This window comes from Thunnus albacares, chromosome 9, assembly GCF_914725855.1.
Source record: "Thunnus albacares chromosome 9, fThuAlb1.1, whole genome shotgun sequence".
NCBI classification, from domain to species: Eukaryota; Metazoa; Chordata; class Actinopteri; order Scombriformes; family Scombridae; genus Thunnus; species Thunnus albacares.
Genome location: NC_058114.1, coordinates 8,877,702 through 8,903,895, shown reverse-complemented (window position 1 = coordinate 8,903,895; position 26,194 = coordinate 8,877,702). Strand labels below are relative to the sequence as shown.

At 41.3% G+C, this 26,194-nt stretch overlaps 1 protein-coding gene across 2 annotated transcripts in view; it reads left to right on the top strand.

The window, feature by feature from the left end:
• The window catches only part of syde2 (synapse defective 1, Rho GTPase, homolog 2 (C. elegans)), a 51,102-nt gene extending 34,918 nt beyond the window's left edge, over positions 1-16,184 (top strand). Inside the window, exons 6-9 of one of the 2 annotated variants that reach the window (XM_044360792.1) lie at positions 5,686-5,867; positions 6,860-7,091; positions 10,180-10,233; positions 11,141-11,220. In XM_044360792.1, the coding sequence (XP_044216727.1) occupies positions 5,686-5,867; positions 6,860-7,091; positions 10,180-10,193 (428 nt within the window). In that variant the 3' untranslated portion in view covers positions 10,194-10,233; positions 11,141-11,220. Of the gene's footprint in view, positions 1-5,685; positions 5,868-6,859; positions 7,092-10,179; positions 10,234-11,140 lie in introns of both variants that reach the window. The other variant, XM_044360791.1, reaches the window with a different exon arrangement.
• Positions 16,185-26,194: the final 10,010 nt, after the last annotated feature.

Sequence of the window (26,194 nt, the reverse complement as noted above, 5' to 3'; positions counted from 1 at the left end):
TGCCCCCCACCCTCGGCAGTACTCCAGTGAAGACATGGAAAGTCATTAACAAGTGCCCCCTTTGTTGCCGAACAAACACAGATGGTATTTGGCTCACGCATGGGGGATTAGCTGAACCCTGGGCAGGCCAGGGAAGCAGGCAACCACTTTACAAAGAGCTCCAAGCCTGTGTGGGTGTCAGAATATTCCTTAAACTGTGAGTGTCGGGAATCGAAAATGGGATTGCAGTCGTATCTGGGATGAATCCACATGCAGCATGAGAGCGCCAGTGTTAGCTCCAGAGTCAGGACTTGGGTTTGCTCATTTTTTGGGGTTTTGGGGGCTATGGAAAAGTTGAAGAAACCACAGTTTGAAGCTTTACCGTGCCACTGGACAAGGCAGCGACACACACATCCCCCCCCCCCCCCCCCTCAGTACTGTGGGGGCGTGCAGGACAGCAGGGAGGGGGCAGTATGGAGAACAAACCCCTGTTTGTTCTCCAGGCGAGGCGTTGACTGCAGCACTGACAAGAGGAGTGACCTTCCGCTTTGTTTGAACAAGAGGTCAAAGGTAGAGCCATGCCCCAGTGCATTGTGTGCCTTGTAGTGTTTGGTGGCACATTTGGAACATTGAATTCAAAAGAAACAAAAAAAATATTTACATGAAAATAGTTTAGCTGCTCTTATCAGTAGCTGTAATTGCATGATATTGAAGCATTGTTTATTTCTGAGCTGCCTGTGATTGCAGGACTATTCTGCTGTTTATCACTCTTTATCAGTCATACGTGTGGGCGGTGATAAATGTATAGTGGCCCGCTGGTGCAAAGCCAAAGCAGTAATGGTTAAAATGTGAGCGAGCAGACACTCAGCGTGTGCGTGTTGTCAGCTAGGCTGTGAAAGAAAGTGAAGCACCTGCAGGGAAGGCACACCTGTTCAACCCTGAGTCCATGACCTTGTGTGTGTTTGGAGTGTTTGCGTGCGTGATCGTGTTCATGTTTCACTGAGCGTGTGTGTGTGTTTGTGTGTGTGTGTGTGTGGGACACTAACAGGGGCTAAGACACAAAAGTAAACACAAGCAGTGACTCATAGCAGGCTAATGATTTACCTGAATGGCTGTATTCTCCTCACTTCAGGCAAACACGAGCACATGTGCACACGCACGTACACAGAGTTACTGGTGTATATTTAAAATTATGGAAGTAGAAAGAACCTAAACATGGGGTGTATGTTTGTGTTTTCATATACTGCATGTGAGGCGTTACAAGGATGTTTTGTTTCAAGAGGCGATGCTAATGTGAAACAATCCTGCTGTTGTTGTGTCTAGATGATCTGCCTCACAGCACACGCAGGGTCAGAGGGTTTAACATGCTTGAGTTTCCATTTTGAGGAGGAAAAAAAAAAACAAGTCAAGTGGTACCTCTCTGCATTTTATTTGCACACCCGCTTAACAAAAAGTCTTTGCTTCGCCGAGATAAGGATAAAAACACATGGCTAATTTCTGCTTCCAGGCAATCTGTTTTTCCTGCGATGAAACAAGCAGATTATTATTATCTCAGTGAAGTCTCAGCACAGATTGACAACAGGAAGCCGGAGGACGTTCACACAGCATTTCCATGTAATCTGTTTTGGAAATCAGCGTGTTTAAGAAAGCGTTAAGGAGAGTGAATGTATCCCGTGTTTATATGTCCTTATCACACTCTGCTCATACCAGATTTTACTCCAAACCTGATGAAGATAAATGATAACACACGCTTTCAAGGATGGTAATAAGAACTACAAACAAAATGGAAACATATCGCTATAAATCACCTGCGCAGGCTCACAAGGCAAAGGGGACATGTGGCGCATTTATGGAGTTTTAAGTGCATGTTTGCCTCAAACATCCTATCAAAGTCTGACTCCGCTGTCATTGTGCACGTCTACCTGAGATTGGAGGGCTGACATAGTACGCCAATGTACTTCTTTGGGCATGTGTTGTTTTTCTTTAGAAGCATCCCTGACTGACTCAGGAATGCAAAATGTGTGCGTGTGTGTGTATGTGTGTCGGGACTTGTTGAATCTCGTGTAGAGTTCAGAGGAAAGAGTTGTGGAGGGGCTTCAAAAGCAGGAAAACACAGTTTTTTGTGTGTGAAGATAGTAGCTGTGACAAACCACTTATTTTGACTCAGTACGTTATCATTTTATTTGATTCATTTAATGACAGATACACAGCATAGAACAACCATCAAACAGTCTAATGCCACATATCATAGTATTTATAGTCTAATTCTTAATGTTTGTCCCCTGATTTACTTTTATATGAAATATATAAACAATGCAATACAAAAAATACAACTGTAGAAAATACAAACAATTAAAAAAAAACAAATTGCAAAGAGCATAAAAGTCCCAAAACTCATTGGGAACTCATTGGGATCATTTTTAGCCATGGTAGCGTCGTGGCAATATTGGGTGGTCCAATGAAATATCTCAATAAAATGTGTGTACAAAAAGGACATTTTGTACAGATATTCATGTTCCCCAAAGGATGAATCCCTTGACTTCTCTTCTAGCGCCACCATGAGGTTCATATTTGTGGTTTTGAGTAAAATATCTCCTCAGGATGGATTGTAATCACTTTGGCGATCCCTTAATGCTTCGTCTAATGACATCATCCGATCAACATTTTAAACTAATGACGCTCCCTTTAGCCTCAGCTGTACTTTGTGTCTGGTGCTATTTAGAAAACGTTAGCATGCTGACACACTAAACTGAAACGGTGAACACGGTAAAGGTCGTACCTGCTTAAGCATGAGCACATAGACATGCTGACATCACTGTGTCTCGTCGGAGAATAGCTAGTACATCTGTACAGTCTTAGTCTTGTTATGTAAGGTAACATGGGGCTTTTATAAAGACATTGACAAAGACACTGTTTTGTGTAAATAAGTCACAGCTGATCCCTAGTGGAAATGTTTGTTAAAAGAAAGTAGAAGAAGTATGAAACTCAGAAACTTTTTAAATGATGACAACCATTCATATAATGTTATAATTTTTCATTTTTAGCTTGCATTGTTATAAGATATCCTGTTATAAAATATTTCTTGGTATTGTGAGTGATGCAGGGTTTGCTCTGTAAAAGTAATGCTTAATATGTTTACATACATCATTGTAATGATGCTGTCAGTGAGCAGATACTGAACCCAGTGCTAATCTGAGACTTTGTAGTGTTACAGTGAACTGAATTTAGATCCTTCTTTCACTCTCTAATCCTATATTCAAAGGATCTTACGTACGCCTATCTGTCGCAAAGAAAGAACTGGAAATTCGAATGTGTCATCGCACATCTGAAATTCTAGGTTCATTTTCAAGCATTTGTTCGTCCACTTTATTCTCCAAAGATTAACGTGTGATGGATTCACAATGCCAGTTAGGAAAAGACTGAAAAGTGTTAAGCCTCAGGCTCCCTTAAAGAGCAGAGCTGGGACTTACTGGGATTAAAGAGTGAGCGTATTAAGTTGTGCCCTCCGTCCTCCTCGCTGAGTCTAAAGGAGATGTTGGTGGATTTACGGTGAATTGTAGTTTGCTGTAAATAGAAGGGAAGAGGCAAAGCAGAAAACACCTCGGGTGAGTAAGAGGGAATCCAGCGATGTAGAAACGATAAAGTAGGAGCTCCTATTTTCAGCATCCTAATCAGAAACGCTGAGAGATTGTATCAGTACTTTGGGAATTACTACCAACAGAATGGCCATTCACAAAGATATATTTGTCTTTCTAGCTGTTTTTATACCAAAAACGTGCAGTTATTGTTTATACCATAAATATGTGGCAGATTTTTTCCCTGTATTCATCCTTTTACAGTTTTCTGACACCCTTCTCTTACAAGGCACCTCTAATCATTGTGAGAAATACAGTGTTATCCAGTGAAGTGAGATGGATAAATCTAAACCCAACACGTTGCCTTGAAGGCTGATGGGACATGTCAGCTGTGGAGAACATAATTATTACCGTACTTATGTCTAAATCACATATCTTCATGGGTTGGAGTCTGTCTGTTCTTAGGGAATGTTATGTTACATAGATAAGCAGATGATAATTAAGCTTAAAGGGGAACTACGCTGGTTTTACACATCAAAGTCTGTTTACATGTCAAAAAAGACATAATGGTTAATGGCTCCAGAGGAACACCACTACATAAATCAGCAGCATGAAAAACATCATAACGCGTATGCCAAAGCAAGAACCGAATTCACAATTAACACAAGACACGATATAGGTAAATGTGGCAACGTAAGAGCAGAAATTAGCATCCAGCAGACACCGAAACATCACCCGCAAGGAGAGCAATGAACAGAGCCAAGACATCATATGATAAACACGTTAGCACAAGCGCTCGGTGTAGAAAAGCAGTGATCTCTGGCATCTCAGAGGCAAATAAACCTTTTTTTTCTCGCTATGGTCCAAAGCTGCTGACAGCAAGGGCAGGAAATTTCTTATTCTGGCTTCAAGTGTGTGTTTGAGGCCAACCGCTGATAAGATATCAACGCTGTGGAACACCAGCAGCGCCATTATTCCTCAACAAAGCCATCCTTGAAGCGACGTGATTGAACTGTCGGCAGTCGAGCGTCGGCAAGCGTTTGTTGCGGTGTGGATATACTGTACGGATTCAGTGTGGTTATATTAATTATGTTGAGCAGAGTATATTAGTTACCTGCCTGAAATGACTCGCGGGCATCACTTCATTTGTTGCTTCATTTGTTGTACATTGGCAGATGTCAAGTCAGCGATCAAACCTTTTTCTTTTTGAACAAACTAAGGTTACGGTTGTATTTAGCACCACCGAAAACAGCCTATCATGTCCTCCGCATCTCTCAATGGTTTGATGAACAACATGCTTTGTTTGCAGGTCATTTGATCATCCTAGTGAGAGTGATGCTCGAGAGTTATAAAGTGATTCATCTTGTTACTTTTCATACACAAACCTTCAGTGTGTATCACTTTGGAGCTTAACCAATATCACTGATTACACCCCCCCCCCAAGCCTTCTCTGAAAACCGATCCAGCTTCATGCAGGAGGGGAAAGAGAACAGACACTCACCACAAAGAGCTGTCACACCGCCAGAAGCCTTTTTTATTCCTGTATTTATTCTTTTTTTTCTTCCCTGCCCCCCCCCCCCCCCTCCTCCATTTGCCTTTGATGAAAAGACATGGCAGCAATATTTCAGGGGCTTAGTGGAGACAGACAGCGTGGGGTTTCATGTTTTCCTGTAGCTTTTGTCTGAACTCTGGGAGGCTGAAGTCACAGGTGTGAACGCGCAGTCACAGACACCAGCCCCCCCCCCCCACCCACCCACCCACCCAGCACTTTTGGCTGCAGAGTCACGCCTGACTCCAATCAGGCATCTCAGCAGACGCCACAGGATCGCCCGTGGAAACAATAGAACTGCAATTTGCAGCCAAGGGACTGCGCTAGATTTCAAAGAGAGGGGAAAGAAAAGCTGTTGATGTCAGTGACAACACTTGATAATGATATATTGTTAGTGATTTGTCAGGTATTAAAGCTGCCTGTGTGGAGGATAAGAGGTTATTCTCAGTTCAAGTGTGGGAAACTGGAATAACCCTCAGCTATGATGCAACAAATTGCTTTATCCATTCACTGTTTTGTTGCTCAGCTCCTTGCAGTTTTTCCTCATGCTGTATTTTCTTACTTTTGTGTCTTTCTCTTCAGGGGTATTGAAGGACTACCTGAGAGAGCTGCCCTACCCTCTCATCACCAAGCATCTGTACGAGGCGGTGTTGGAGTCTATGGCAGTGAGACCTCTGCGTATCGGAGCGGGCGGCTGTGAGAACGACCAGGCCGACTCGGAGCACACCGTCAGCCTGCTGGAGAACCTGCCGGAGGTGGAGAGGGTGAGGAAGACGCACTGACACTGATCATGGTGCTAGAATATCGTCAGAGAGACGTGGTTTTGAAAGGGATAATTGTGGAATAGATAATGATGGTCATGATGATAATGTTACAGATTACTACTGTTTAACTTCTATTATGTAGGCTTTCACTTCGGGCGATATTAGTGTTAGTGTACAGTCCACAAGCCTGCAAGGTATCATTTTCAGGTTTAAAAATGTGATATAGCAGCTGAGTTATGAGCACACACATAACATAAACATATGTAAATATGTTTGGATCCAACTGTAACCAAATATGTACTGAGTGGAACATTTTACAGTTGAGAGTTGACAGTTTCTAAACTACTTAAAAGGTATCTTTTGTCATTTTTGTGCTGCAATTTCTTGTTAGTTATTGGCTGAGATGCAGTATATGCTGTCACCAGTATATTGAATTTATTGGCTTTAGTGAAAACACAGGTGATGATGACAGTGAGTCGCAGCTGCAAGTGGGAGTGAAAATGAGACAGATTTATGAAACTCACTGTCAACAAGTTGTTTCACTGATGTTTTCTTGTATTTGAGATCAAGCATTATTGAAAGACAAACTATTTTCTCAGTTATGAACATTTCAAATGTCAAACGCTGTATACCGTTTACAGTAAACAGGATATTAAAATGCTCAGATGACAGAAACTTGGGTTTTGAGAAATCCTGCCCAGTTTTCCCACTTGGAATAATATTTTGAAGGCCTCCTTCACTTCATTTTTCCAGGCAGAAAGTCAGCTTTTTTCCATTGCTCCATTAAAATTTTGTCTCATTTGGAACAAGTGAAATGTTTTCTTTATTCTTAGAAGAAACACTGTAGTTTTTTGTTTTTTTTTACAGCTCAAACAGCTTGTTGGCTCTGCGGCTGCCGGCAGGACTACTAATCATAATAATAACATGTCTTATTTGTCTGTGTTTGCGTACTTGTGTGTGAACGTGTGTGTGTGTGTGTGCATATATATCAGATGACACTGCGGAAGCTTCTTGACCACCTAAAGTTGGTGGCGTCCTACCAGGAAGTGAACAAGATGACGTGTCAGAACCTGGCGGTGTGCTTCGGCCCGGTGTTGCTCAGCCAGCGTCAGGAAGCGTCCTGCCACACCAACCGAGTCTTCATCGACTCGGAGGAACTGGCCAGCGCGCTGCACTTCAAAAAGCACATCGAAGTCCTGCACTACCTGCTGCAGCTCTGGCCCGGTAATTGCTTGTTCTATGGAGTACATTTTTAGACATTAAATACAGTTCTACAGGTATTTTGGCTTGAAACACAATCTTATTTACATTCAGGTTATATATGGTAATACGTCTGTATATATATACACCAGCCTTCTGCCTGAGGGTCGTGTACAAATCACTGCCAGCTCCGCGGTTTGCTCTACAAAGGACTGTTAGAGGCTGCTTTGATCGTTGAGGTTATCCACCACTGGCACAACAACATTTGATAGCTATTGGCCACCATCTGTTGGCCCCTCAAAGATGAAACTCTCCACAGAGTGCTTCATCATGGCAGACTGAGCCAATCAGAGCCAAGCCAGTAAGCCCCAATGTAAACCAAACTTTCGAGGCGTGGCCCCCCTGTCTTAAGATAAATCACCAGCCAAGGACAGATACCAAGTACCAGCTTCTGTCAGCACAGGTCATCTGTCTGCCTTCCCAGCTGTTGTCTGCCAGCTGCAGCTCAGTGTGAGATATGAAGGAACCCAGAGATTACTCAGGAGGGAGCTGAGAATGATGAAAAGGAGCTGCAGGCAGTGTAAAATCTGTGTTGGTCACAGAAGCTAATTTGATATTTTTTTTACCATAGGTGTTACATTTTTAGAATTTCTGTTAACCCCGTCTCTGATTAATGCACGAACCAGTCAGCAGCTGCCGTGGTGCACATGAGAACTCAGATATTGGAGAAAATAACCCTGAACTTTACAAAATTGAAGAGTGTATGCAGAAAAGACTTGTGAAAATCCACAATTTGAACTGTAGTTGAAAAACACATTTTGTCTGTGGGTTAATAATGTTTTTTAATAAATGTTGAGGTTATGAGACTGTTTGAAAATCTATTATACAAGACGAGGACCACTGATCTTTATTCAAAGGAAGCACTTTTTCAGAGTGATCATCTTTTACGTCTGTCTCATTGTTTCACACGTTTTTTCAAAATGCACATGCATGCAGCCTTTTGAAAAATCTCTCCCGAGTCTTCCTCACACCTGGTTGGACAGACTTCATCCCTGATAGATTCAAAGCCCCCCCCCCCCCCCCCCCCCCTTTAACCTGCAGCTTTAACAAGAACTGCTGATTGATGTCTGAAGAAGAACTGACTCTGTGTCTGGTCTAGCCTCTAAATTTAACTGCATCCTCCAACTCCCACATTGAACCAATTCTGTTCACCGCTGAAGTTGAGCAACCTCCACCCTCCTTCACATCAGCTGTGGAAGCAACAGAGAGAGAGAGGGAGAGAAACTAAGTGCAGCAGCTGAATATGTCAGTATCTGTAAATCCCATAATTGCAATTAACTGAGTGAAGTACAGGTGAAACAAATAGTTCAAAGATGTTTTCTTTTAGAGATTGGAACATACTAGTCTTTTTTTGGCAGAGAGATTACTCTGCAGCTCATTGCACCTGGCTACTAGCTAGTGTCTCTAATGACCTGTTTTAACCTTGACAAAGCTTTCAGTCCAGAGTTGCAGTGTTACAATACAAGTCCATCTCAGACAATAACAAGATAGCACCGATGAGCATTAGGCCTATTCTCTACTGTCTCCATCATTAGGACGAAGTCCTCATCTTCAGTCGTTGTGACCTTTAGAGTCACTTTTATACTTATAAGCACTTAGAAGAGCTGTTGAAATATCCTGCTGTGATGCACTAGCTTTATTTGCACTCACTGGTCCTTGTCATCAGAGGTCTTCTGTATCCGTGAGGTTGAATAAAAATCTGATTTTCTCTCCTCTCCCCTGTCTCACTCATAAACACTCACATGCAGCTCCAGGTTGTCTCTATCCTCCATGTCTGCTCCTTCCTCCTGTCATATGTCTAACATTACTAGTAACATTAAGTTAACATGAACATTGAGTTTAACGTTATGTTTTTTTTGACATGTCAGTGTGATTGTCAATCAATCTTTTAGTTAACGATGTAAGATTAGCAACTCTGAGTCATTCACTTCTCTAATCAGTTTCTTTGAGCTTTGAGTGTGCTCACCTTTGCATGAATTTCAGAATGACTCGTCTGCGAATGTCGCGTCAAGTTCGTCGTGTTTTTATCAGTGATCGTCGCTCCACGCGGTTTAAAAGGGTCTTATTTTCCTTGACATCAAATGTGAAATTTATCCATGTGCTTGGGAAGAGGGCAGAACGGAGATGTCACTGAGGGTGTAAATAAAGCCTTTGTTTACATCCCCAGTGACATCTCCATCCTGCCATCTTCCCCGGCTCACAGCATAGGACGCCCGGACTGTAATTAAAGGCATTCCAGGCTAAACCTTAGCCCTGAGCTCCTGTAGCTTCACCCTAACATTTCACAATCATTATGGGATATTTTCAGCCGCCTCTTCACGCCTCTCACACGTATACCCAAACCCTGCATGTCTAAGAGCAAGTGCAAGGATGTCTGACAGTCAGCAAAAAAAAAAACACTGACACTATTTCCAGGACGTGTGAGAGAGAGCATGAGAATACGTGTGTGGATGAGGAAGTATCGTGTTTGAAACATCACTGCACATATTCTCAATGTAAACCGTGTCGTTTGTGTGAGCGGATCTGGTTAGAGCTCTTGGTATTGTGCTTGTTTGCTGAGATAACACTTAAAAATCCACCAGTAGCGCTGTGTTCAAAGTACCTTTCGAAAATCATAACAAGAAAAACACTTTGCCTTTTGTCTCGGTAACACAAGGTGCAGTGTTTTTGTTGTCAGTGAATCATGTCTGAAATCAAATAACATGGTGTCTCTTAAAGGAGGATAATTTCTGTTTGTTTTAGGTGATAATTGCTTGAGTTTTTAGCCTCAAGATAGTTGCAAGGCATGCAAGTGGTGCACATAAATACCGTATCAGCGACAACCACTCCTGATGAATGAACTGGAGTCAAACAAACAACAGGGTTCATAATACATGATCATTTTTTATTTGAACATATGTAAGGATTGTATGCTGTTAGGCTAAAAATACTTCTGGAAAAACACACCCAAGAAACAAAATAAGAATTGATTTTTTCTTTTATATTGTACCTCTTGTACATGATTTGTAGCCCTAACTGTTAACGCTTTTTTTTTTTCCCCTTTCCGATCCAGTAAGGGAGAGCTAGCGGTGTCAACAAGTGTAGGTACACAGAGAGACAGAGACAGGTAACCGGACTGCGCTGGTTGTGTTGGAGTGCTCACTGTTCCCTTTTTTATAGTGCAGTCAGATGATTCTTTCATAATCTCCAAACAGGGTTTCAGTTTAGTTAATTTTTAAGTTTGGTTCAGTCAACAGTTGATAACAAACAGTATCGAAGGATGGAATCAAAGTCACAGAGTGCAGTGGTGTGACTCCAGCATGTGTTTATCTGACTTTGAGCATGGCATGGCATGTTCATATATTGGTTACTTTTGCAGGATGTGTGTCACATATCAGAGCAACTTGTTGAACTCACTGCTGACAGATTTATGTGTGTGGCCCTGTCAGAGGTTCACTCAAGTTTAGATAAACCTGTGGCTTTTTTGAAATCACTTATGTTACATAGAAAGGCTTACTGTTGTCAAAGCATGTTTGGTTTCTCATGAAGTCACCACAAGCGGACACAAGTCACATAAAAGCATACTTTCTCACTTACCCCTAATGCTGTATGGTTCTTGACCATGTTTGTAGATATCTATGTCCCTAAAAAGAAAACAATCGAGGTGGCGCTCACAGCACTGAAAAATCCAAGAGCTGTGTGTCTTTCCACATGTACCACATCCTGTCCCAGTCTGTCAGTGTTTACTGAAGAAACATGCCCTATGACAATTATGTAATTGTGTAAGAGGTCTTGCTGTTACAGTTTCCGGAAGTATTTTTATTTTACAAGGGTAGCAACATCTCAGAGACAGATGTCTCAAAACTTGGGTAAATAAAACAAAAAAATAAATACATCTGCATGGCTAGATACCACTAGAGTTTGTGTGTTGTAATTTGGGTGAACTGACCCTTTAAGGATTCTAGTTTAAATAACTTATTTACATCTGAATAACTGTATTTGTCTTTTGTCTCTCTTCCTGTCTGCTACCTCAGTTATAGACCCAAATGCTCAGTCCTCCTCTCAGACTCCTGCGGCCTCCTCTGACCTGATGTCAGCTCCTCCTCTACGACGGAGAAAAGAGCGCCCCCAGGTACTGAACCTCAGCGAAGCAGAGATGGTGGGCGTTCTGCGGCCCAAACCGGGGCGCCTGGACAGCCCGAGCAACCGCTACGCCGGCGACTGGAGCGGTTGCGGCGAGAGCTACTTCCCTTGTGAAATGCTGCTGCCTCCCAGCAAAGAGGAGGCGGACTATGACGATGTGCCCTCCGAGGATACAGAGGCAGCTGAGGAGAGGCAAGAGAAGCCTGAGGACACAGAGGAGTGTAAAGCGCCTGATCCCGCCGAGCAGGAGCAACCTCTGAGAGAGGAGGCGGTGAAGGAGGAGGAAAAGCATGAAGAGGAGGAGGAGGAGGAGGACGAGGAGAAGCAAGAAGAGAGTGACGGTTCAGGCAACAGGCAGCTGTTGGAGGAAGAGGAGCAGGAGGAGGAGGAGGAAAGGGTGTGTGACCACATCTTGCCCCCACGGCTGCCCAAGGAGCACACCTACCAGGCTTACATGAAGATCCAGGATATCAGCCCCGTGCTAAGCAACAGGGTCAACCTGAGAGACCTGCAGGAGAGCATCGACACTCTGATAGGAAACCTGGAGAGAGAGCTCAACAAGAACAAGCTTAATGTCGGATACTGACTCCTATTACACACATATCTACTCAAACACTCTCACAAAGCCTGATGAGGTTGGGGGAAGACCTTCTTAACCAATCGAGGTGCTTCAAGATATAGCCACAGTGTTTCCATGGAGATCCTGCGATGACAACACGGCAGCATGGCACACGGTGACGCTGTAAAAATCTAAAGTATGAGATGAGAAGAAACTTAACTGGGCACTTCTGGTGTTTGTACCTTACCCATAGACATTCCTTCATGTTTTTATTTTCCTTTTGTTTTGTCGACTGTCTTACTTCATGTTGTCGGTTTGTTTTTCAGTCCGGTTTTGTGTTCCATGTTGTTATTGTTGCTTCTCTTCTTATTAGAAGAACCCATTGACCCCTCAGGGGTTTAAAAGGTGCCTTAATTGTGTGAAGGTGGTACGTCAAGAGGAAAATACACCCTGAAACATACTGCATCCCCTCCTATGATCTTAAAATCAACAACCCTCTCTGATGTGAAGAAGAGTTGGGTGCTACACCTGCACTTTTCACAAGCTGGTGCTGTTTTCACATTGAAATAAGCTATAGAATTTTTTTTTTCTAGCAGGTACGAATCAGGTAATTACCTTGGTACAAGTTTGGTGTAAGTTTTTGATCAATCATACTAATATCAGAGCACAGTTACTGGTATATATTATATCGTGCAGATATCCAGTTCATAAAATTGACCACTTTCCAAGATTCCTATATGTGTCTTCTTGGCATGTCTCTCTGAAGCAGCGTTTGGACATGGAGCACTTCCACGTCTTTTCTGTGGTAGGAAAAAATCTGGGGTGCATTAGACCTTTCAATTAAGAATTAGTTTCCAACAAAAATATGTAATTAAGCAATTGAATGAATGAGAAAATATGCAAAGAAAACAAAACTTCGCTGCCAGAACTACGGACAAGGAAGGCTCCTCATTATTTCGACAGTGGAAGAAAATTTGAATTACTGATCAGAACATACAGTAGGTCTTTTGAGTTGAATGGGAGAAAGTTTCTAGCTTGTAGTTTCATCTAGTTTCTAGCTTGTAAACTCACTATTTATTAAATTGAGGTGCTCAACAGCACTTCTATAAAATTGGGAGAGTCATTAAGACAGATTAAGATCAGAATGGTCAAAATCCAAGCAACAAAGACTGAGATATCCTGACTGTTAGTCCCTAACGGATCAGTACCAGTACTGAACTTCATGTGTGAAATCTGTGGAGTGCTCCTTTAAAGCAAAGATCATAGGAGAAGCATGAATACATTCTGTTTTAGGGCGGATTTCCTCTTTAAGGCAGCAGAGAGCTTTTCTATTGAGGTATGAAACACTAAATGTTGTACAACAATAATGCACTTATGAGGCAGGCAGTAGTGTAGATTGTCATTATAGTTCATGCAGTGATATTCTGACTGTGAACTGAATTAAGGGAGAAAGAGCCGCCACTGAAACCTCCTCTTAAGGATGAATATGATAGAAAATGGGTTTAACAATTCATTTACCTTGTGCTTTGTGTAAGGTTTTTCAATGTTTAGACACCCATCTACAAGCATACACACACCTGTCAGAATTGGATATGAGATAAGAGTAATAGCACTCTTACATCTGTTCACAGAAAGCTGTACAGTAGAGATACATTTGATTTTAAGCAAGCAACTAAAAAGAGAGAACACGTGTTTCATGTGGCATCATATTCAGTTTACGCTTTAAAGGAGCAGTTTGACATTTTGGGAACGTTATGTTCTCAGCTACAGCCAAGAGACGGTTAGCTTAGCTTAGCATAAAGACTAGAAGCAGGGGGAAACAGCTAGCTTATCGCTCCATTTAAATTTGCGATTCAAAGATGATTCAAAATGATTTGATTCAGTTTATTAGAATTTTTTCTTTATAATAAATTTATTAATTGATTAAACTGATTGTTTTCTCAACTTTTATTACAAATACTGAATCAGAAATATCTTAGAAAATGATGTCCTCTGCCATATCAACAGCAGTGGGCATTGATATACCTGATCACTTTTTAGCTAGTCGCTTCTCTCGCTAAAATGCAGCTAACTGGATATTATGCACCTCAGTTCCTGGGTCAGTGTTATCCCTCTGAATTTTGGGATTTTTTGCTGTACAGGCACATGTCCCTATACGTAAAACAGCTTCAACTTCGCCTTCAACCAGGAAGAGCTAGGGACCAGAAGTAGCATTAGCTGCTAACGCTACCCGTATTGTGTTGGCCGTCACATAAACTGTCTTACACAGAGGAGAGTGAAGAGAGAAATGGGTTCATTGGATCAGTTTTAGACATTAAATATACTTTTTTCTGGATTTCATGCAGAATTCGGATCAGATCTGCGTTTTTGTACAGGTTTTCCCATACACATCCTACACCTGTAGTCCAAAAGTGAAAAACAAAATCTTCACCAGTACCTCTAAAGCTCACTAGTTAACATATTACATCTCATCTGTACAAAAACAGAAGTATAAAAATGAAAAATTGCAGTTTTACAAGGTCCCTGGATCCAACTTCATACCTAACCGACAGATATGAGAGCGATATCGATGTTTTCATCTAACTCTTGGCAAGAAAGTGAATAAGTATATTTCCCAAAATGTCAAACTACTCCTTTAAAAAAAAACAAAAACCCACCAACCAGTCACCCTTCTCGCTTCTCCCAGCTTTTTGGCAAAAACCGTGAAATAGACGCAGCCAAATGTGAAGCACAATGTTCAGAGCAGCAGTGAAAACTGTTAGCACAGAGCTTCAGTTAGTACGACTTAGTTAGCTGCCTAAATCGACAAAGGACGTTTTCAGCAATCCAGGGATTCAGAATGATCAGTATTTAACCTATATGTATATGTATATAATTATATAAATGTATTCGGAGTATATTATTTTTACAGCTTATATTTCAATGGCGTATTTAAATACTTCCGATGACCTCGTAGTGTTGACTTGTAGCAATAGTCGCTTTTCCTCCCTTCAAGCTACCTGTACACATCTTAATGTGCTGGACTAATGGTACAACTTTAGCTGTAAAATATATGATAAAATCGTGCTCTTGCAGAAAAAAGTGATATTGTTATTTTTGTTATTTTGTGTATATATTTGACATTGTTTTTGTCTCTGGTGGACTAAGCTGTGTTCATGATTTTTTGGTGTTTTTTTTTTTTGTTTTCTTTTAAAGATACTGAACGTTGCATGGTCAAAAGCTTTACTGACATAAACAAGGCTATTTCTCATCTGCCTTTGTATTTGATATTTATGTGTAAAGAGACTATTTTGTAATGTATGCTCATTTGTTCATCACCCTGCTCCTCCAATAGACAGTCGGCTACATTGTTGAAGCTTTTCTCCAGAGGACTTAAAGACAGACAGTCATTTAATTTGGTGCAGAGCTGCCTTTCAAATTGTATGTTTTCGGTCATATATTTCCTAACACATCCAACCCATCTCTACACAAACACTGTCATAATGTCCATCTCTAATCATCATATACCATCTTACTTTAAAAATACGATTTTTTTAAAAAAACAAATGGAAAAAATGTGAAATTTTGATTGACAGTTTCCCTTTTATCTAAGTCATATCAGCATTTTTGCAGAATCATCTTAAATCAAATGTTATTTCCAACAGAAGTGCATTTTCCTGATGCAAAACCAAGAGAAACAAGAGACAGCAGAATTTAGACTAGAAAATAAATTCCTGGGGTTTGCCTTTTAATTTAATCATTCATTTTATGTTTCCACTATTATTTCACTTCCACTCTCCAACATGCTTTCTGTGCACGGTCCTGCTGCTTCACGGTGAAGCTGTGGCTCACGCTGTCAGTCTGGTGAGAGGGACGTTCAGCGGGGATCCTTTTAAACCATCTGTCTGCCCAGGCAACACAAAAAGAACCAGGGTCACATTTACAGTATAGAGTCCAACGTGAAGCATTAGCTATATTTAGATCTCACTTAGATTCATTTTAAAATGGGAATCACCTTTAAGGTCTTTTTGCATGGGAATGTTTCTAAATTGAGATTTTTAGAGTTTATCAGTAGTGAAACTGAGGCGGATTTGTGCCTACAAAGATGCAATTTGGCTGTTATTTTATTTTTTAATCAATTAGACTTCTGGATTCTTAGTAATACACACACAAAAAATTCATCTCTCAGCTCCTTTCTGTGCTCTCAGCCACAACATACATCAGCCGATATTCAACTTAATTTCATTTTTATGTGCTACAATCTTTCTGTCTTGTCCTCTTTGTCCTTTGGAGAGAAAATACCACATGGAAAAAACATCACTAAACAAAACAGAAAAGTGCATTGTATTGATCCTGAGAAATGTATGGTCATAATAAAGTATATTATTTTACATTCATATGTGGCTCCTGTGTGTTTTTGCTCCATGAAGACAGTAATAGAAAGTCCAACATGGGCTGGTGTCAGCAATAACCCGCCATGACATTTCCCCATTTTTTAAACTATATTTGCAGTCAATTTTCCAGAAAAAAATTATGGTTTTAACTTTAGTATAATCTTTCTGTGGGAGTGGTAATAATTTCTTCCTGTAAATTGAATGACCAGCAATTTAACTAAAGCTTTACTCACTCACAAAGCTGTCTACACAAAGAAAAAACATTTGTGTGTGTGTGTGTTTTTTTTTTTTTTACTGCAGTTAGCATCTTCTCATTCCCACAAAAAAGTCTGGAATGCATTCATAAAAAAAACTTGTTCTGACATTTGTTATACAAACACATCTGTATGCTGCCTGTGAGTCAGTAATAACTTGTTGAAATGACTTGACACTGCAGCCGCACTTAACTAAAACAGTCTAAAGCCCGTCTTTGTTTTATTGAAAACCAGTGTGAAAATATGACCTTAATTTCAGGAAACTGGACTCTGTTGTTTTTATTTTGTAGATTCGTCTCTTTTCTGTGGGAGCATTGTAACCTAGCCTCAGCTGAGTGTAGATAAATAAGTCAGGGAATTGCCCTTGTTGGCTTGTGGGAATCTCCCAGAACAGCTTACAGCTTCAGGGACATTCCCAGGATGCAGCTGCATTTAGCTGTCCAGTAAAATCCACTGCTTCACTGTGGTACCAAAAACCAACATTACCAGCAACAGTTGTGAGATATATATATACAATTAACCTAAACTTAGAACAACATGTACTAAAGGTAGACTCAAAAGCAGTTCGCTGAAACAGTTAAATGTCATTTTAACGTTAAGTATGAGCTCTAAAATCAAACAGGACTGTGAAATTCACCCAAGCGGCTCCAGCTGAGGTGATACACATCTCTGGCAGTTAGCATGAGAAGTCAGAGCAGCCGCAGGCCTTTCAGCACTAAATGGTTTTCAGCCTTGTTTGATGTCACTACTGTAGGTTCATATCATCTTTTTATGGCTGCCTTGAACACTTATGAAAAAGCTTTAGGGTACAGAATGTACCCATACCTGCCTGCAGCCTGCAGCTCTGTTTTATGTCCCCACTCAGTCAAGAAAAAAATAAAATTACCTGCACGCAACCTCAATAAACATCCAGAGTGGAATTTATATGGAGATGGGGCCAAGTATTTCATTGACAGTTTGGAAATGTATATAATTTTAAATGAACAATGTGCCTGTCTGACACTCTAAAAGTTATTTAGGGTTTTTTTTTCTTCACAAATCCACTCAAACTGTAATATTTATAACTTTTTGAATTCGATTTGGAAATGGTTTTCAATTTAGATTAAGGTGCTGACTCTAAATTTAACAGTTTAAAAAAAAAAAATTTGGAGCCTTCACGATTGGCTGGCAAAGCTGTTCTTGCAGTCGCAATAAAAGCAAAAGAGTGAAATCCCATATGAAGACAGAGGTAGACATAATAACACTCCAGCCTGTTTGGATAGTCAGGGTCGCCATTTGAGATTGGACCGTCTGTCGGAGTGAACTGAACTGAACTTTTGTTCATTTCTAATTTGGGAGAGAGATGATCTCTTTAGGTAAACATCCTTGACAGCCACCTGCATGTGAAACCAGACCTTTTCCCCCCTTCTTCTTCTTCTTCACTCCTCTGTTCCCTTAATCTCAGCTGACCTTTGAGTCAGTATCATGGCTGCAAGTCAACCAGTCATCCACACAAACACACTTCGTCTTTGTTAGCAGATGGTTTGTTTTTTTTTTTTTCTTCAGTATAGTGTTATAAGGCTAAATAAAGAGATAGATGGAGGTTTTAGCAGACTGAATCTTTGGTCAGCAGTTATGAGACTTCATAATGTTATCAACTTAAAAAACGGATGTATCCATTTTTGTTCGGCATGCATTTTTGTTCAGCTGCAGTAATCACATCCTAATTAGTAACAAGGAATGTAATCCTTGCAAGATCCAAATAGTTTGTTATTTTTATATTGTGATTTGTGTGAACCTCACCAGTCTCCCATGAACGTTTTCAACCAAGAATGAAGAAATCTTTTCACTCTCAGCTCTTGCTCACCAAGAGAAAAACTACTGAAGAAAAACTAAAAGAGGTTCTTCAAGAGAAAAAAAATACACTTATTTCAGAAACCAAAGGGTGACAAAGTGTTAAAAAAGTAAATGTTTTGGTATTCCAAAATTTATTCCAATATGATTTTTGCCTTCGACCTCTTACCATCTTCCTCCTGTTTGCTGATAGTCTATAGCACTGCCTTTTGGGTCACTTGTTGGTTTTTCTTGTACAAAACAAATCCTTCACTTTAGTTTGTTCTGAAACACTCAGTTGTTTTTCCACGGCTCATTTCTTTCAAAAAGAAACATTTGCAACTTTCTGCCCACAAAATTAATATACAGAAATGTTCGCCGTAAGCAAACATCACTTAACCTTGACTGGTAACTTTGATAACTGTATCAGAGATTATTTTATTTATTCAGGGTTATATGAAAAGAAATGTCCATTACTTTTGATTCCTGATGATGTACCTGTCACCTGAGTGAATCTACAAATCCATGAACGACCCAAAATAGTGATTATTTGTCCAACTGTGACACTTCACACAGAGTGAAAAAAGTAAATATAGGTCTTTGCCTTGCCACACTTATGAAAATAGTTCGGCTTCAACACTGTCTTATAACTGAAATGTTAACCTTTCTCTTTGTCACCCTGACATGAGCTGAATTGATCCCTCTGCAAATGAAAAGTCTATTTTAGTTCCTATAAAAATTGCCAGACTTAGTCATATATATGAAATGTAAAATGTCCTTTCCTTTTCCAGCTATCTTTAGATCTGCAATAAGTTTCAGTTTCTTGACTGTTATATAAAGTTGTAGTCACCTGAATCACTCAACATTGTCTTTGCTAAAGTGTTAGCATGTTAGAAGACTGAGGAAGACCACACGCTCCGTTCAAGATGTTCATGTTTCATGTTGCGACTCACAACATGAGAAGCACATGCGCGCTTTTCTGATCCGATCATAGCTCTTTGTATCTTATGAGGATTACCATTCTGTACATTTCATTAGGTACAAATTACAAAGTCAGACTCATCATGTTAAAGCCTTTTACATCTTTCACTGAGCATGTTCTGAGAGGCTCAGGTTGGTTAATGTTCTCCAATACATTGATGTCTTATAAACATGGGAGAGCTAAGCCTGGGTAATTGCTGGGAACCTTTACGCATTGACCCTGGGCAGACATTCCATACATGCAGTGCCCTTCAATAGGAGGGCTATTAAACACATTTTACCAAGGTCCCAGCCTTTCTGATGTGTTTTTTGAGGGTCTTTTGTTCCCTACGGTCCAGCCCCTGTACTTGGCAGCTCATCTGAGGGCCTCGGGGCAGATCTCTTGACGCACCGCTGACAGATCCGCCTGTTCTGGACCGCGGTGATGATGAGAGAGCAGACCAGAGGAAAGGGGGACCGAGAGGGGAGAAGATGAGGAGAGAACGAGAGGTGAAAGTGAAGAATAGAGGGAAGGAGAACACAGAGGAGCGGCGCTTCTGATCCTAAGGGCCGGGCCTCACACAACGTCGGCCCTCTCCTCTGTCCTCCCAGCCTCTTCACTCCTCCACCTCCATTGCTCTGTCACTCAGGACTAGACTATTTCATTTTAATAAGGCTAATCCCTCCCAGAGGTAAGCTGCTCATCACCTCTCTCCCTCCCGCTCCTCCAGAAGAGAGCAATCTCCTTTCAGCATGAGGACAGGATGAGGGTGAGGGTTTGCTCCGCTTGATAGGAGAGAAAAATGTGAAAGGTGAGACTGAAAAGAGGCCTTGACGGCAGCTGCAGTCGGGCTAAATCACAAGATTTGGGCCTCCATGGTTTGATAAATCTGCAGGTGGCACACCCTCCAACCAGCCCTTAACATCATGCTGATATGAGGCGCGGTGATAACTTTGTTCTTCAGAGAGGAAGCGGAGTGATACAGTTGGTATTTTAGTGTATGCTATCACCTGCCTCCTGTCAGCAGAGCACTCTCCACCTGTCAGCAGTAAAACTCAGTTTGCCTGCTGCTTTAGGTGACATATCTCCTTGATGCTGAGCTATTATGGCCTCTTTTCTTTGAGGAATAGCAGCAGTCTCATGTCTGTAAGGAAAAATATGAAGCTACAGTTAAGACTAGAAACATAGGGACACAGCCAGCCTGGATTTGTCTAAATCCGCTTTCAAGCACCTCTAGGTTTCTTTAATTAACATGTTATATCTTGTTTATTTATTCTGTACAAAATCCAAAATGTAAAAGCAACACATTGTGGTTTCCAGGGGTGGGGGGGTTGTGTGTTGGATTAATCCTTGGTTTGGTTTTCTTATTTCCAGACTTAGAGCTAAGCTAAGCTAACTGGCTGCTGGTTTCATATTAACTGTACAAATATGAGAGTGGTATCAATCTTCAGATCTCACTCTCACCCTGTATTTGCCAAAATGTTGAACTTTATTTCAAGGTAGTAAAGTTTTTGGTTTCCGCGCTGTCTGTCTTTCAATCACTGTCTGATTTTTTTGTTGTTGACCTCACTGATGATAATACGTTAAAGAAGACACGTTCAAAGTTTCCACGCACGTAGGAAAAGACCTTAAGGGTTTGCTCTGATAGACTAATAGTTTTGATGACAGATCCCACTCTGATGGGAAACATCGTGGTCTGGATTTAAGCCAAGACATTACATGAGAAACTTCCCAATGTTCAATGTGGTTCATCTCCCAACCACAGTTGCTGACGGACTGAAATTATAGCATCTGAACTTGAAATCCTCTGGTTGAAATATTGTGAATATATCCTACCTGAAGAGCTTCCTTTTGAAGTGGCGGGGATGGTGGAGTTTTTGACTTTCATGCTGGCAGGCTCAGCAGGGTTGAGTGAGAGTGAGAAGGACTGAGTCCTTACTCAGAATAATAATCTGTATTTATGTGAAAAGCTTAAGGAGTCTTTTGCAAGAGAACAAGAACAGTGTATTTAAACTACTGATTCAAAACATATGAGAGAATCATATAAAAGCATTAAAAATAATTTACTATTTGTAATTTTGTTTTTAATATATCATGTTAAGTTTTTTAACCTTGGAAGTACTAGCTTGGGTAAGAACATCTTGACTCAAGGACTACTTACTAGCTTCTTCCAGGCTCTCAATCATGTCAGTCTTCATCAGTGGATGGAGTTTATATATGTGTAAAACAATCTCTTAAAAACACGGATCTACAGTAGGTTACATTTTGACAAAATAATCTTCTCTAGGGATTGCAATGTCACTTCAGATCCAGACTGGAATATCTAATCTGGTGCAGATATTCATGATCTCCACAGGACGAATATTAATAACTTTAGTGAACATTTTGGTTAAAATGTCCAAAACTTTGGTTTATACCTGCAAAGCTAATGACATTTCCATCAGGCTCAGTTGTATTTTGCGCTAATTAGAAAATGTTAGCATGCTGACACACTAAACTAAGATAATTAACATGGTGAACATTATACCTGTGTGAAAAGGTCGCTCATCTCCCTTTTCACTCGGCCAATTCCCAACATTACTAGTGTTTTTGTGTTAAATCACTAATTTCAGTCTAATGTTTCTGTTAATTTATCAGTCATGTTGCACAAATGTAATACGGGTTTCAGTTGAGTATTTTGTTTCACAATGATATTTTGTCGAAAGGCTTTAGTTCTGTTGTTCTTTGTGAGAGTGTTGTGATGGTCGGGCAGATCATCTGCTTCATCAGTGATAGTGACAACAGGTGTGCATCATTACCTGAACTAAGCAGTGAGTCGCTCGGCTGTCAAGTTGAAGTAGGGAGTATCTGGTGCACTCATAGCTGTGTGTGTGTGTGTGTGTGTGTGTGTGTGTGTGTAACTACAGGAAATTGTGACTGTAGGCAGTAACAGAACTTGAACATCAATGTTCTGTATGTTTTGAAGGCATGCTATCGGTCTAGCTCACCCTGTGGTCACCTGGGTAAATGGTACGTTCCAGTTCGATGAGGCTGAGAAGATGAAAGGCCAGCCACTGGTCAGTTGAGTAGGGAAGAGAGTAAGTGGCAGGTGGCTGTGAGGCTGCAGATTTTATTGTTGTCTGTTCTTTGTTCAGTTTAAGTTATTTTGTTGAATCTCCCGTGGTTCATTTTTGCTTCTGTTTCATTCATATTTTTGTCAATAAATTTCCCTTTTTTTGCTCATACTCCTGCCTGCTATCCTTTTAAAGGTTTCCAGTGCCAAATACCATCTTCTGCCCTTTTTATGGGGTGGCGGCACTACAACCTGCAAAATACATGGAAAACAGCATGTTAGCATTGTCATTGTGCACATGTTGCTATGTTAGTTTTAGCTGTGCCTAAGAACCTCGCAAAGCTGCTAACATGACTAGATGATACTTTCACCTGGAGTAGCGTCTTGGTAATTAGCATTTTCTGTGAAATTTAAATTATGTCTGTTTTTGTTTTGATAAGCTGAATTAAATGAAGCATACACCTGTTTTTGTGGCCATCCATGTTTTCTATTGACTGGTATGAAAGGCCCTCAGCCCCCCAACCCACACACAGAGACGCTACGTGTTGCTGTAGACTTTGGGAGGGGCTGGTAAAATGACAAGAATCCAAACTGTTGAGAGGTTTGAAATTAGAAAATGAAAAGGAGTCAAGAGGGAACATTCCAAAGCAGTGCCCTGGTCACCTGATCTCTTATGAGGTCAAGGGTCAACTAATGAAACCTGCCACCACCAGCCTCTCAGAGGTTTTAAAGAGAAACAGCTTTACCATGATGAAACATGGCCTGACGATTTAACTGGGGGATCGCTTTAGCGACTCAGCAGCTGTTCTGAGGTGAAAGGGAGATGCTGATGTAATTCTTTGGGAATATTTTGGGACAATTTCTTGTTATTGTTATCTTTCTCATTAGATGCAAATGTGTTGTTCTGATGGACATGAAAAGAGAGTAACAAACTAGTCTGGACAGTCATTTTTTCAAAGGCAACCACTCGACTGTTTTCCTCTTTTAACGCTTTTGCCTTTCTCGTGCATCTGTCTGCCTCTCCTGCTGGACACTGTGATGTTGTGTGTTTGTGTGACTTGTATCTCTCCCTCTGCAGCTGGGGTCCAACTCAGATGACTATGTGTGAAATGTGCAGGGTGCCCCCATGTTACGAGATTTAAGTCCCTTGTGCGAGCAGACCCTCACTCCACCCCACTCCACCTAACACCCCCCCACCCCCAGCAGGAGCAGCTAAGAGGCCAGCCAGAACAATGCCAAGGCAATGGCTTAATTCGCCAGGCCAGATTTACAGCCCCCACTGCCCAGCACCTGCTCACATTGTTTCCCAGGATTTGGCTTGAAAACTTTCAAGAATTGGTGATGAAAATTGAACTGCAGGCAATCCATCCTGTATAGACACCCCCCTTAGCTAAAGTTCTCTTTTCATGTTTGGGAAATCTCTTGGACTTTGATGAAGAAATCAACTGAGGGAAATCTGACATCATGAATACCCTTCATGCCAGCGGGGGTCACTGGGTTTATGGCCGTGCTGTTGCTGTTGTGATATCCATTGTCCAAGACATTAAAGAAGTGTGAGCGATGAGTAGCAGAGCTTAACCCGCAAAATGTCTGTGCAACATCAAATGCCACGAGTGTTTACGTTGCACACGAGCTTGTTCAATTGAAAAACATTCTTTGCATCAGCCATTACAATAATAACTAACCAGCGAGGGTGAAGACACTCCCCGTGTGTGTGTGTGTGTGTGTGTGTGTGTGTGTGTTGGTTTGCAGAAGGCACATTCCTGAGCTGGCCTGGGAGAAAGTGAGAGGCTCCGCACAGGAGAGAGGGCCTGCAAAACAGAATTCCCAGAGAGGTTTGAGGAGGGGACGACTGAAGAGCAGAGGCCCCTTTTGTCACCCGGGCCTCGCTGGTGCCTCAGGGGCCATATGGACGCCTGCTTCTGTGCACCCTCACATCAGCTCATTCTTCACCCTCCTCCACCCCCTCCGCTCCGTGACAGGACCGTCCACGTGAATGAGTCATGGCCAGAGTGAAGTCGACCCCGTCGCAGTTCTGTTTAGGGGACTCAATAGTGTTGAGTCCCCGTTTCTTGCCATCTTCTTTTTCCTCTTTCTCACTCTCTCCTTCCCCCCTCTCACCCAACATTCAACCATTTGTGATGCTGTTCTCTCAATCCTCTCTCTTCCCTTTTGAGGCATCTCAGACACAGTGTGAAAACTTGGCAATAGACAGCTGCCCCTATATTATGCAGTGACCCCCCCCCCCACCCCCCTCCGTCCCTCCAGCCTCTTTTCTGGCAGGACACCGGCTGTCAGTGGTGACTATAGGTTTGCTGGGCTGTTCTTGACCTGAGGTGGGCCCGGCACTCTGAGGCGTCCTTATTTTATCCCCATGAAGGAGCGAAACTAATGCAGTCCAGAGAACTGGAGAGATACTTATTGCTAGACACTGCAAGGGTAACAGCACTTTCATAAATGTTGTCAACAATGTGGCAAAGTTTACTTTATGAAAACCTTTCCTTTGTGGTGAAAAGTGTAACAGAGATTAAAGAGGAAACAGCGTTTTTGCTGCCGAGCTACTTGTACTGCGAACAGTACATTGCTCAGTCCTCCTCTGCTCCCTCGTTCCTGTTGGCACTGACTGTTTCACAGCCTCTTTAACAAGGTTTCAAGGCCACACGTTTAGGAGCAGCCCCCTGCAATCACATGCCAGCCGAATCTCACAAGTGATAACTATGGCCAATAGCAGGTGGGGATATTGAGACAAAAACAAACTAAGACAAATAATGAGATAAGAATCCTCTCATTAAAATGACTTCTACCATGTTAGAAAGCTGGCGATGTAGCACATTAAGCAGTATTTACTTATGTTTTAGACATTGAGGGCAGCAGAACAAGCTGTTCAAACAACACCGACATATTATCAAACTATAAAGTTATTGGCCATGTTAGCAAATAACTGCTTTTTACACATGCAGCAGATACAGCGCAACATTATCATTAATTTGGAGTTGTGTTTCCAACCATCTAGCTAATTTTCACTCATCTTCTAGCTCTGGTCTCTTTTGGGTTCCACCGATTTCTGAGCTGCTAAATGCTTTCTGTTTTCATTAGCTAGTTGCTAACTTTATCTGTGTGAGATTTGGAGCAGGTAGTGTAAAGTTGCTTTATCAGAGCTTTTCTACTCAAAACACCTGCTGTGGCAGGAAATGAGGCTGAAGCGAGTGGAGAAATGGGCCATAAAACCAAAACAATGAGCTGAAAGAGGATAAAGTGCTCTATATGCAGAGCTGGGGGGATTATATGTGGGTTATAAATTTCGAGTGATCCCTTTCACATATGCACAGTCATTTGAGCAATTTTTACATAAGAAAATTGATTGGTGCAGCTTCACAAATGTGGTCCAGTTATGTTTTTTTGCAACACAAAATGACCAAAATCATCTGAATGAATTACAGAGAATTGTACATACTGTTCATTCTCTAGGTCATGGTTGGTGACTTTTGTGATAAAGGTTAGGGTCTCAACCCTGTGAATCATCACTGAGCTCAGACATTTAAACTCTGGGCCTTCTTTTAAAGCCATAAAACATTTGTTTATCAGCAGCATATGAGATGAGCCATAAAGAATTAATTTATATACTGAAAGGCCTTTCAACAACAACAGATAAATATCATGAAATTAAAGAGCCCTGAAATTACGTCCTGCCAAGGTCAGATCCTTGAGGTATTCCAGACTTTATCCTCAGGGAGCAGTGGTGAAGAGGGCGCTAATGGATGGCATTACCCAGTAACTAGATCTCAGATGGTTGGATGAAAAAATCTATTGGTGACCCTGAAGGCCCAACCCAAGGACTGTCTGAATGTTGATGGAAGAGCCAGTTTGCTATTATTCACAAGAGGGCATTGTCAATTGTCAAATTATGTTAAAACAAAAACAAAAGATACAAACC